The sequence below is a fragment of the Mobula birostris genome, chromosome 4 (assembly GCF_030028105.1).
Source record: "Mobula birostris isolate sMobBir1 chromosome 4, sMobBir1.hap1, whole genome shotgun sequence".
In the NCBI taxonomy this organism is placed as follows: domain Eukaryota; kingdom Metazoa; phylum Chordata; class Chondrichthyes; order Myliobatiformes; family Myliobatidae; genus Mobula; species Mobula birostris.
The window spans coordinates 85,702,750-85,715,984 of NC_092373.1; the positions used below are offsets into that span (position 1 = coordinate 85,702,750).

Genomic DNA, 13,235 nt, shown 5'->3' on the forward strand with positions numbered 1-13,235 from the left:
GCTAACATATGTTAGACCCAAAATATCGATGCAGCTACAAAGAAGGCACAACAATGGCTGTATTTCATTTGGAGTTTTGAGAGGTCACCAAAAACACTCGCAGATTTCTATAGGTGTACCATGGAGATCATTCTAACTGGCTGCATCACCATCTGGTATGATGGTGGGGGGGGGGGAAGAAAAGGGGGCTACTCCCCAGGATCCAAATAAGCTGCAGAGAGTTGTAAACTTAATCAGCTCCATCATGGGCACCAGCCTCTAGTATCCAGGACATCTTCAAAGAGTGATGCCTCAAAATGGCAGCATCCTTCATTAGGACCCCCATCACCCAGGATATATACTGGGAACTTCAGAGGCTGATGCCGGGAACTGCCTGGGCTCTGCAGTGCGGGGATCTGGGGTTCAGGTCTTGGTGGTGGCCCGGTAGGAGTCCAAGGCTGGACACCTCATGCTCATGCTACATCTGCCCACAAAAACCTCCGGATGAGAGTGACAAGAACAAGAGTCGTGCCTGCTCAGACATTGCCTGGATTAATAAGGTCTGTTCCAATGGTTGGGGAACTGGGACCTTGCGGCAAGAAATTGGCTACCGGAAAAACCATAAGTAGAGGAGACCGGACAACATGGAATTAATGGAATGCTACTTTAACAGCAACCCACATGAAAGTGGATGCATCAAGCACATGTGGGGACTCTGGCTACCACAACTGGTTACCTAGTGACCAAATGCTGTCAATAGAGGATTGCTATCACATCTTGAATTGGAAGAAATACAGTCACAATGCACCACAGCAACATCACTGCAGATCCCAGCTGATTGGCAAGTAAGAGTTCAAACCCCACCTCCACAACTCATAGATGGAGTAAAGGTAATAGCATCACCTTGTATCCAGGAAATGCAAGTTCCAACCTCACCTCGGGGTATATCGACACTGGCTGCTGCAATCAGAGAGAAGATCATAGCTAAAATGCCAACTGTCAATCAACAAACTAGGCTCCTCAGACTTGGTGATAAAATTCCATCAGACAGCATGCTAGAAACAGCTAGTGAAGCACTATTCACAATTGCAACCTCCAGTATAATTGAGACCAATAACCTGATATATGCATCAGCAGCTACAGTCCTAGAAATGCTAAGCTGCATAATGAACTATGATGGACAGTACTGTTATAATCCCCCCCCCACCCCCCAGAAATGATGATTGGAAGCCAGGTTAAAAACCACAAGGGCGGAGGTCACCAGACCATCTGAGCTGCAGAGAGGTAGGAAGACCAAAGACTCATCTCAGCTACTAAAGAAGTACCGAGGTACCATAGCCGAAGCCCTGGAAACTGCCAAGCAACAGTTAAGAGCCCCGGCTACCAGACTACAGAGGCCAAGCAGATAAATGCACTCTTCTCCAAAGAACCAGGAAAAGTGTTTGCACAATTCCAGAGCAACAAGATGCCAGTGCCTGAACCAACCAAAACAGCAACCGAGGAGTACTGGAAGAGTATATGGGAGAAAGGAGCATCACACAACAGCAGTGCCCAGTGGCTGAAAGACCAACAAGCAAGCCTCTGCAATCTTCCAGAGGAAGAACCAGTCACCACCACAGTGGTAGATGTCCGGCAACGGGTAGCAAATATGAAGAACTGCACATCATCAGGGCCTGATAATTGGGTTAAGAAACTAACAGCTTTACAGACACATCCGCAGCACAAATGAACCAGCAGCCTGAAGCAGGCTCCCACGCTGACAAGCTAACTCAAGGAAGGACAGTACTCATAACAAAGAATCCTCAAAAAGGAGCAACACCATCAAACTACCAGCCTATAATAATAAATGCTTTTGTAACAGCAGCAACATTTAAAAATACCGCAGTGCACAGACTTAATTAATAAAGTACAAAATAATAATATACACCCTAATAATTTACCAATGTGAAATAACTTGCAAAAATGTGCAACGTACAAAATAAAGTCTATTGTACTATGGTGTGTTCTATCGCACACAGATGAACTGCTGTCTATGCTTATTGCATTTGGTAGGAAAGTTTTCCTGTAACGATCCTTGTCGCAGTGGAGCTGAACGAGTCTGTTTGAAAGGTGCTTAGCTGCTTATTCAGCAGGTCATGGAGAGGATGACCTATTTTTTTAATCTGCCTGTCAACAACATGGAAGCTCCTATCAGGCATCATGGTCACCAAGCTGAAGGAACATGTGCGTAAATTCCTGAGCCCTGCTCAGACGGGGGATTGGGCTCCAAGCACCAACTACTAGACAAAGCAGTTATTCAAGACTCCAAGACCAGGCAACCCAACCTATATATAGGCATCCGTTAATCTTGTGAGACCATAGATTTGGAAGATTTCCAGGCCTGGGCAAGGTTGTATGGAAGACCAGCAGTTGCCCATACTGCAAGTCTCCCCTCTCCACACCACCGATGTTGTCCAAGGGAAGGGCACTCAGGCCAATACAGTTTGGCACTGGTGTTGTCGCAAAGCAATGTGTGGTTAAGTGCCTTGCTCAAGGACACAACAAGCTGCCTCAGCTGAGGCTCAAACTAGCGACCTTCAGATCACTAAACCGACGCCTTAACCACTTGGCCATGCGCCAGCAACACAACCTAGGCATAGCTTGGATTGACTGCCAGGGAGCATACCACTCAAAGCCCTGCACATGGATTCTGGAATGTGTGTCTCTGTACAAGGTCAACAAGGCACTAATGACCTTCATCAAGAACTCTATGGGCCGTTGAAGGACAATACTAGAAGTTAACTCGAAGTCAATAGCACAAGTGATCATCACATGTGGAATATACCAGGGTGATGCCTTATCCCCACTGCTGTTCAGAATAGGCCTGAACTCCCTCAAAGAGTGAGGTTCAAGAGTGGAGTGACCATCAGCCACCTTCTATACATGGATGACATCAAGCTGTATGCCAGAAATGAAAGACATTGACACACTAATCCTCCTGACAAGAGTGTACAGCAGAGCATCCGGATGTCGTTTGGACTGTAAAAGTGCTGCCGGATGGCAGTGAAAAGGGGCAAACTCATCAAGACTGAAGGAGTCAAGTTACCTGAAGACCACATACCAGCTGTACAGGACAGCTACAAATACCTGGGGATCCTGCAGGCACGTGGAAGCCACGATGGGGACAGGCTGCAACATCCAAGTACCTCTGAAGAGTGAGACAGGTCCTAAACAGCCAGCTGAATGGAAAGAACAAGATCAGAACCATCAACACATTCGCCCTCCCAGTCATCAGATACCCAGCTGCAACAGTGTGCTGGCCAAGGAATGAACTGGAAACTGCCGACGTCGAGACCCGTAAACCACTAACAATACATGGAGGATTCCATCCAAAGTCGAGCGACTGTACACCCGCCAGAATAAAAGAGGACGGGGATTTGGAAGAGTCAAGGCCACAGTCCTGGAGGAAATGTGAAACATCCATGCGTATGTCAGGAAGATGGTCCCCAAGGACGACCTGCTAGGAGAACATCTCAGAGAACAGGCAAGGGACATGGAAATGGATGTCAGTGAAGCAACGTCACTGCATGGGATGTACCATCGCCAGATATCAGAGGTGGCCGACATAATAAAGTCCTTCCAGTGGCTGGAAATGGCAGGGCTGAGGGCCAGCACGGAGGCACAGCTCATGGCTGCACAGAACAGGCGCTGAGCACAAGAGCAATAGAAGCAGAGGTCTATCATACCAGACAAGACCGAAGATGCAGACTGTGCAAGGAGTCCACTGAAAGCATCCAGCACATAGTAACAGGGTGCAAGATGCAGGCAGGGACAGCATACACATCCCAGTTGCAAGAATTATGCACAGGAACATCTGCGCTGAGCATGGATTGGAGACTCCCTAGTCCAAATGGGAAACAGCCGAGAAGGTATTGGAGAATGACAGAGCTAAGATCCTGTGGGACTTCCAAATACAGACTAATAAGCAGGGACTGACCAACCAACCACACATAGTAACACTGGACAAGGAACAAAAGAAAGCAATAGTAATTAATGTGGCAATCCCAAATGACAGTAACATCAGGAAAAAAGAACATGAGAAGCTGGAGAAATACCAGGGCTTGAAAGAGCAGAGGGAAAGATTAAAGCCAGAGTAATCCCAGTGGTGACAGGAGCACTTGGAGCTGTGACACCTGCACTGGAAGAGTGGCTCCAACAAATCCCAGGAACGTCGGAGATCTTGGTCCAGAAGAGCGCACTGCTAGGAACAGGAAGGATAGTGCGCCTAACCCGCAAGCTCCCAGAGCACCCAAGACTGAGGGAAAAATGCACATACACATCACCCATAAGGGGTGAGAAAAAAATGTATATAGTCACTGTTATTCAGTTTTATTTTGCTATAATGTATTGCAATGTACTGTTGCCTCAAAGACAACAAAGTTCACAACATATGCCAGTGATATTAAACCAGACTGATTCTCACTCCTCCCAATAAGATTAATTCTCTACTCAATGAAGAGGGCCATGTTTCACAGTATCACCTTGCTTCCTGAACTCAAAACATGTATAGTGTTAGGTGAGTTTTTTTTGTTGCTATCCCACAGTATGATCATTCCTTCCCTCAGCATGCCCTGCTCATGGCCCAACAACAAGAAACCCCTTTTTCTATCCTTCACAAATTCTTTCCCCATCCAACTTTTTTGAACATTTGCCCTTCCCTCCTCTGCTACTGACATAGTGATAGTGTCATAAACATCAGCCTATTATAGTTGGTCCTTCTGCAGAGTGCAAACTATTCAGCATTGGAGGAATCGCAATCAAGCCCAATGTGAACTTGTGAGCAATGATCAGTGGCCGGTGAAAAAGTTGCAATGATTAATGCCTCATCGCATTAGCTCTGGGTCAGAAATAATCAGGAACCCTGGAATTTGGACAACTTACACACATGAATCACTTTTCCTTTTTGTAATCTGTGTAAGAGTATGGATGAAAGTGAATCCATGGGGAAATAAATCCAGGCAGTTCCTATCTGGATTCACTGCAGCCCAGCAGATGCTCTGCCAGCACCAGACCAGTCATGCACTAAATAAAGCACAGCTGGTGGAACCACATCTGGCCTCTCTCAGATTGTTTGGGACCACATCTTACTGAGAATGATACTGGGTCAGTGAAAGGGTCTGGACTGTGAGTGACATCCACATCTCAGAGTATAGAGCAAAAGAGCATGGAAACAGGCTGCTTGGCCCAACTTGTCCTTGCCAACCTAGATCCCAGTCTAAGCTTGTCCCATTTTACCATGTTTGGCCCATTCCCCTTCTCAACCTTTCATAACACGTACCTGTCCAAGCATCTTTTGAATGTTGCTATTGTACCTGCCTCAAACACTTTCTAGTAGCTTATACTACATAGACACTACCCTCTATGTGACAAAGTCATCTTTCAGGTCCCTTTTTAATCCTTCTCCTCTCATCGTAAACCAATGCCTGCTAATTTTTGAGTGCCTTTGCCTGGGAAAAGGTCTGTTTGCATTCACTCTATCTATGACCCTCATGCATCTCTATAAGGTCACCCCTTAGTCTCCTATGCTCCAATGAATAAAATCTTAGCCAGTCCATCCTCTCCTCTATAACCCAGGCCCTCGAATCCTGAAAATATTCTTGTAGATCTTCCCAGTTTAATGATAAAGTCAAAAATCAAAGTCAAAGTAAAATTTATTGTCATATACTCAAACATCTTGGAGATACTACCGATGGTGGGAAGGGATGTACCGATGATGCATTGGGCTGAGTCCATTACTCTCTGCAGCTTCTTAAGTTCTTGCGCATTCAAATTGCCGTACCAGACCATGATGCAGCCAGTCAGGATATTTTCAATAGTACATCTGTAAAAGTTAGAGCCAAACCCCCTTAACACCCAAAGAAAGTAAAGATGCTGGTGCATTTTCCATATGACTGCATCTCTGTGCTGCGCCCCAGGACATGTGAACCGATATGTTAATGCCTTAGAATTTAAAACTGCTCTCTCCAATCCTGATCCTCCAGTGTAGATTGCTGTATTTTTGCCTCCCTTCCTCTTCATGAAATCAACAATCAGCTCCTCAGTTTTGCTGATGTTGAGTGAAAGGATTTTTTTTTGCAGCACCATTCAATGAGTTGACCCTTCTCACTCTGGAATGCTGGAAGTTGTCCTATACAACCAGTGACATAAGAGCAGAATTAGGCCACTCAGTCCATCGAGTCTGCTCTGCCATTCCATCATGGCAGATTTATTATCCCTCCAAACTCCATTCTCCTGTCTTCTCCCAGTAACCTTTGATATAATCCTGACTAAACAAGAACCTATCAACCTCTGTTTTAAATATACTCAATGCCTTGGCCTCCACAGCCACCAGTGACAAAGAATTCCAGAGATTCACCACTCTCTGGCTAAAGGAATTCCTTCTCATTTCTGTTCTAAATGGACATCCTTCTATTCTGTGGCTGCACCCTCTGATCCAAGACTTGCCCACAATAGGAAATATCCTCTCCACATTAACTCTTTCTAGGCCTTTCAATATTCAAAAGGTTTCAATGATTATCCCCCTTCATTCTTCTGAATTCCAGTGGGTGCAAGTCCAGAGCCACCAAGCGCATGATTTTCATGAACCTCCCCTGGAATCTCTCCAACTCCAGCACATCTTTTTCTTAGATAAGGAGCCCAAATCTGTTCACAATCCTATGCATGAAAGGGAAAGGGTGCCGGATAAAAGGTAGGTGGGGAAGTTACCTTGCACCCTTCTCCACAAATGCATTGCCATGTGGACAGTAATCTAAGATCTGATGCTTTCCCTAACCACTATCTTAAACACCTTCACTCATTTGAAACCACTACTTTACTCATTTTTTTTGCATGGGAGTTGTCTGGGCGCTTGTGCAATAAGCAACCCATGTTTACTGCAACAAAAGAACATGAAATTTAATTTCTGGGTAATGGAGCAGAAGTAGTGACTTTTTAGTTGAGACAGCAAATTCTAATTAATTTACTTGCTTTACTGTATCTTTGTTCAACATAGCATATTGACATTTCCATTAAGTAACCCATTTCCAAAGGTGGTTTATAAAGCTGAAAAGTGCAGAAGAATAATGAATCATAAAAATACCAGTGACGACTAGGCTTCTCCCTTCAAACCACCAGGACCTGTCAGAACTAAGCTCAGTAAAACAAAACTGGAATTCCTAGTAGCTGCTCTGAATGAATTACACATTTCATGCCTTCAACGAATCATTATTGCACAAAGGCTCAGCATCTGCAAAAACCCAGCTGACTCCAGATAACAAAGCAAAATGGTGCTGTGTGCTCAGGCCTGCTAGGGTTGAATCTGCTAGCTTTAGCATCATACAATCTCATTGTCTTTCTGCTTCCAGTAAGAGGACAGATAAAGCAGAGTAGATGCAGTGTGAAAGCAGATACTCACTCGTTGTGTTTCCTGACATCTGAATAATACATTTGCTTTCTCGGCTGATCTCCCTGGAGTTGAAAGGCCGCACTCTCACCGCTACCTTCACAGAGGAACCGGCCATCTTGTTTTTGTGGAACTTTCAACAGAGAGGCTGGATTTATCTTGTGCTGTCTTGGTCAGAATATTGCCCTTGAGAGAAGAAGGGAAAGAAAATGTTAAGCTTTTTAATTCCTACTGTATCTCTTCATATTGTCTGTCTGTCTTACAGATACACCCGGCAGAATCCTGATATAAACATAAGTCTGCAGATGCTGGAAATCCAAAGCAACACACAAAATGCTGGAGAAGCTCAGCAGTCAGGCAACATCTATGGAAATGAGTAAACAGTCGACATTTTGGGCCAAAGTTCGTCGAGATTGAGAAGGAAGGGGGAGGATGCCAGAATAAAACAATGGGGTGGGTGGAAAGAGAATAGCTGGATTGTGGTAGGTGATGCCAGGTATGTGGGAAAGGTCAAGGGGTGGAGGAGGAGTAATCTGATAGGAGAGGAGAATGGACCATAGGAGGAAGGGAATGAGAAGGGGACCCTGGGGATGTGATAGGCTGGCCACTCCACTGGCAGAGGGGCAGCGGCGTGGACTGGCCACTCCACTGGCAGAGGAACAAAAGTGTGGACTGAAGACTACACAGGCTGGAAGTAGCAGTGCAAACGCAACATTGCAGAAAGCTGGAGGAGTTGATCAGTATGCAGAAGGAGACGATCAGAGGATTACAGAGAGCCTAAAACTGTGTACGCACATCTGCAAACAAATTCCTTTACTGTGCAATTGAAAAAGTGAATTGTTTCATAGCAGTCTCCATATTTTGGAGACCCTCGGGAATACTGCTCCAGAACTTCCTTTGCTGTTTCATTTACCTGGAGTTCTTTATCAGAGAGAGAACACATCCAATGACATAGAAAAAGGAGCTTCTAAGGTCAGCCTGTAATGATATTTTCAATATCACTGGTTTGAAAAATGGTAGTTCTTTTACCACACAGAACAATCATGCTAAGCTTCTTTTCTCTAATATTGTATCATTTGAAGGGATAACCATGAAAATAAATCATTCATCCTCACTAAAATCTCTACATCTTGTAGCATCAAATGCAGTACAAACGACATTCAGTTGGTAGGAAAAGGGACGAGGTCCTAACGAGAGAATATAGGGGGGTAGGTATAGGGACCTCCAAGGTAGTAATTTTTGGATTGCTGCATGTGCCATGTGCCAGTGAGGGTAAGAATAGGAACATTTTGGCAGTTGTATCTGTGGTTGCAGAATTGCAGGGGCGGGCAGTGTTTCAGATTTGTAGATCATTGGGATCTCTTTGGGGAAAGGTGTGACCTATACAAAAAGGGCAGCTTAAACCTGAACCTGAGGGAGGCCAGTATCCTCGCAGGTAGGTTAGTTAAAGGTGTTGGGGAGAGTTTATACTAATTTGACAGGGGGATGGGAACCAGAGTGATAGGACTGAGGATGGAGCAGTTGGTATACAAGTAGATGCAATGTGTAGTGACACTGTGAAGAGTAACATAATGGCAAAATTGCAAAAGCAAATGAATACAGAACAAAGCCTATGGTGTAAGTTAGATGCTTTTGTAGTGCAGTTAGACATTGGCAGGTATGATGTTCTGGGCATCACCGGGTTGTGGCTGAAAGTAGATCACCGCTGGGAGTTTAACATCCAAGGATGCATCTTGTATTGAAAGGTTAGGCATGTAGGTTGAAGGAGTGGTGTGGTTCTGTTGGTAAGAAATGAAATCAGATCCTTAGAAATTTGTGACATTGGATGGGAAGATGTAGAATCCTTTTGTGTAGAGATAAGAAACTGCAAACCTAACATTCTGATAGTCATGGGGAATTTCAAAATGCAGGTAGATTGGGAAAATCTGGCTGGTACTGGATCCCAAGAGAGGGAATTTGTAGAATACCTATAAGATGGCATTTTAGAGCAGCTTGTTGAGCCCACTAGGGGAATAACAATTCTGGATTGGGTGTTGTGAAATTTGATTTGATTTGATTAAGGAATTTAAGGCAAAGGAATCCTTAGGAGGGAGGCAGTGATCGTAATATGATAGAATTCACCCTGCAGTTTGAGAAGGAGAATCTAAAATCGGATGTATCAATATTAATGTGGAGCAAAGAGAATTACAGAGGCATGAGAGAGGAGCTGGCCAAAGTTGATTGGAAGGGGACTCCATCAGGGATAACAACAGAACAACAATGGCTAGACTTTCTGAAATTTGGAAGGTGCAGTAAAGATACACCCCAAAGATGAAGAGGTATTCTCGGGGGGGGGGGGGGGGGAGTGCAACCATGGCTGATGATGCAAATCAAGGACAGCATAAAAATAAAAGGGAGGATATCATTTATTTATTTATTTATTTATTTAGAGATACAATGTGGAACAGGCTCTTCTGGTCCTCCCAGTCACACCAGCCAGCAACCCTTGACAACCCCTGATTTAACCCTAACCTAATCACAGGACAATTTACAATGAATGATTAACCTACTAACCAATGCACCTTTGAACTGTGGAGGAAATTGGAGCACGGTAGAAAACCCACACATTCCATGGGATGACATATAGACTCAGGAAGGTAGAGGCTTTTAAAAACCAACAGAAGGCAATTTAAAAAACCATAAAGGAATTATGAGATATGAAGGGAAGCTAGCTAATAATATAAAAGACATCACAAAAAGGTTTTTCAAATATTTAAAGAGCAAAAGAAAGACGAGTAGATATCAGACTGCTGAAAAATGATGCTGGAGAAGTAGTAATGGGGGTCAAAAAATGTAAGAAAAATTAATAAGTATGGGTACAAGTATCAATTAAAACCAATGACTAAATGACAAAGTCAGACATCTTAATCACAGGTGATGCCTTGTCACATCTAGCCCAATGGTATTTATAGCCCCATCGTCCATCCCTCCCAATTGGTTAGTCCACATCCAATCAGGCTTTTGATACCACCTGTTAAAGAAAGCCACTGAAATAAAACTTGAGGAAAATAATTTTAACAAAGATAAGGATCTCAGTCCAAGTAAGAACTGGACTTCGATTGTAAACAAGGCAGGACAGCAGAAACCTGATTGGATAAGGATTAACTAATCAGGAGGACCAGATGCCAGTGGTATAAAGACCACTGGACAAGACATGCCCAGGCATTATTGCTGATGAGGATGACAGAATTTGTCATCCAAACGTCGGTTAAAAGCGATACCTGTACCCAGCTGAAAGGCTGGGATGAGTTTATTCCTCATATGCACTGGAAAAGCACCAGATTCTTTTTCAAAAGGAATAAGTATTTTGCATCGGTCTTCCCAATGGAAGATGCTAGCAGTTACTATTACTAAGGAGAAGATGCTTGGGAAGCTGAAAAGTATGAAGGTAGATAAGTCACCTGGACCGGATAGACTACACAATCTGAAAGAGATAGTTGAAGAGATTGTAGAGGCATTAGTAATGATCTTCCAAAAATCACTAGATTCTGGAATGGTACCAAAGGACTGCACAATTACAAATGTCACTCCACTCGTTAAGAAGGGAGGGAGGCAGAAGAAAGGAAATTATAGACCAGTTAGCCTGACTTCAGTGGTTGGAAAGACGTTGTAGTCTATTACTAAGTTTGAGGTTTCAGTGTACTTGGAGGCATATGACAAAATAGGCCAAAGTCAGCATGATTTCCTTAAGGGGAAATATTTCCAGACAAATATGTTGGAATTCTTTGAGGAAATAACATGCAGAATACACAAGGGAGAGTCAATGGATGTTGCATATTTGGATTTTCAGAAGGTTCTTGACAAGGTGCAGCACTTGAGACTACTTAACACAATAAGAACCCATGATATTACAGGAAATCTACTAGCATGGATAGAAGATTGGCTGACTGGCAGGAGGCAAAGAATGGGAATGAATAGGCCCTTTTATGGTTGGCTGCCAGTGAGAAGTGGTGTTTGTGTTGGGACCACTTCTTTTCATGTCATATCTCAATGATATTTGCAGAATAACATGAAGGTAGGTGAAGTGGCACATAATGTTCAAGAAGCAGGATGTTTGCTGGACTCAGACAGATTGGGGGAATGGGCAAGGAAGTGGCAGATGGAATATGGCGTAGCTTAGTACATAGTCATGCACTTTTGCAGATGGAATAAAGGAGTGGACTATTTTCTAAATAGTGAGGAAATTCAAAAATCAGAGGTACAAGGGGAGTTGGAAGTCTTTGTGCGGGATTCCCTGAAGGTTAACTTCCTGGTTGAGTCGAAGGTAAGAAAGGTGAATGCAATGTTCACATTCATTTCGAGAGGACTAGCATATAAAAGCAAGAAAGTAATGCTGAGACATTGGTCAGACTGCACTTGGAGGATGGTGAGCAGTTTTAGGCTCCTTATCTAAGATACTGGAGAGGCATTGGAGAGGGTTCTGAGAAGGTGCACAAGAATGATCCCAGAAATGAAAAGGTTAACATATGAGGAACATTTGATGGTTCTGGGCCTGTACTCACTGAAGTTCAGAAGAATGAGGGTGGATCTGATTGAAACCTACCAAAACTGAAAGGCCCAGATAGAGTGGATGTGGAGAGGATGTTTTCTATACTGAGGGAGCCTAAGGCCAGAAGGCACAGCCTCAGAATAGATGTACATCCATTTAGAATAGTGATGAGGAAAATGTGGTGAATCTGTTCATTGCCACAGACAGCTATGCAAGCCAAGTCATTGGGTATATTTAAGGCACAGGTCGAGAGGTTCCTGATTAATCAAGGCATCAAAGTTTACGGGGAGAAATCAGGAGAATGGGAATAATGGAATGACAGAGCAGACTCGATGAGCTGAATAGCCTAATTGTCTTCCTATATTTTATAGTCTTAAACACAATCTAAGGAGTAACAATACTACTTTACTCTGAACTGAAGGTCAGTCATCCTCCCAACCAAGCCTTAGGATCACTTCAGACTGCCAGAGTTGAGGTCTGTCACATCTCCAACTTTGCTGCTCTCTACTCCATTAGAAACATCACCCAAATACAACGAGAACAGGAGACTGTTTATTTTTCCTTCCACCCACTAGAGCAGGCGTAGCAGGTACACGAACTTGATTGTGCTGTTGCTTCCTCAAAGCACAAGCATTGATAGATTGCACGCACATCCATGGGGGCCTCCTTGGCAAGTACCTGTCGTCGAAGCCTCTAATGGACAACAATTATTCATCACATTTTCGCTGAACTCCAGCAGTTAATCTCCCGACTCCTCTCCTCTCATTTGTTCATTAGCAACTATTTCCCTAAAGCTCTTTTGGAACTGACAACAGATCACACCTGGCCTGTGATTTTAACTTTGATGCAGCTCTAAATGGGAAAGTTGTGGCATCATCATAAACTTTCATAAATAGTGTTAAATTGACCCTCATTCCCATTTCAACACTTTTGAATCACCTTCAGCACAGAGTGAGAGAATAAGAGAAACAAAGATTATAGTCAGAAATGGTAATTGATGATGATGAGAGAGAGAATTCATAATTACACCTGGTGAAATAGAGAGGTATAGTAGAGATAAAAATAATACAGTGAGTGAAGTTTAACTCATGGATGAGGAGAACGAGAGGAGGCATTGAGGATTGATTATTACACAGAAGGAAAGACAAACAGCAGGAAGAAGTTCCCGTTATCAGCAGTCACTTGGCTGTGAGGAGTGACCATTATTTACAGGGGGAGGGATGGAAGGACAGATGTGAGGGTTTGTCACCATTTGCCACTGGAAAGTGAGTAGGTGGCTGTGAAGAGTCAAACTGAGAGAAAAGCAAA

General features: G+C 43.7%; 1 protein-coding gene across 3 annotated transcripts in view; it reads right to left on the reverse strand.

Moving 5' to 3' along the window:
- Positions 1-7,558, reverse strand: part of kif1aa (kinesin family member 1Aa) — a 503,440-nt gene extending 495,882 nt beyond the window's left edge. For all 3 annotated transcript variants that reach the window (XM_072255712.1, XM_072255711.1, XM_072255713.1), the window contains exon 1: positions 7,412-7,558. In XM_072255712.1, the coding sequence (XP_072111813.1) occupies positions 7,412-7,517 (106 nt within the window). In that variant the 5' untranslated portion in view covers positions 7,518-7,558. The remainder of the gene's footprint in view (positions 1-7,411) is intronic.
- Positions 7,559-13,235: the final 5,677 nt, after the last annotated feature.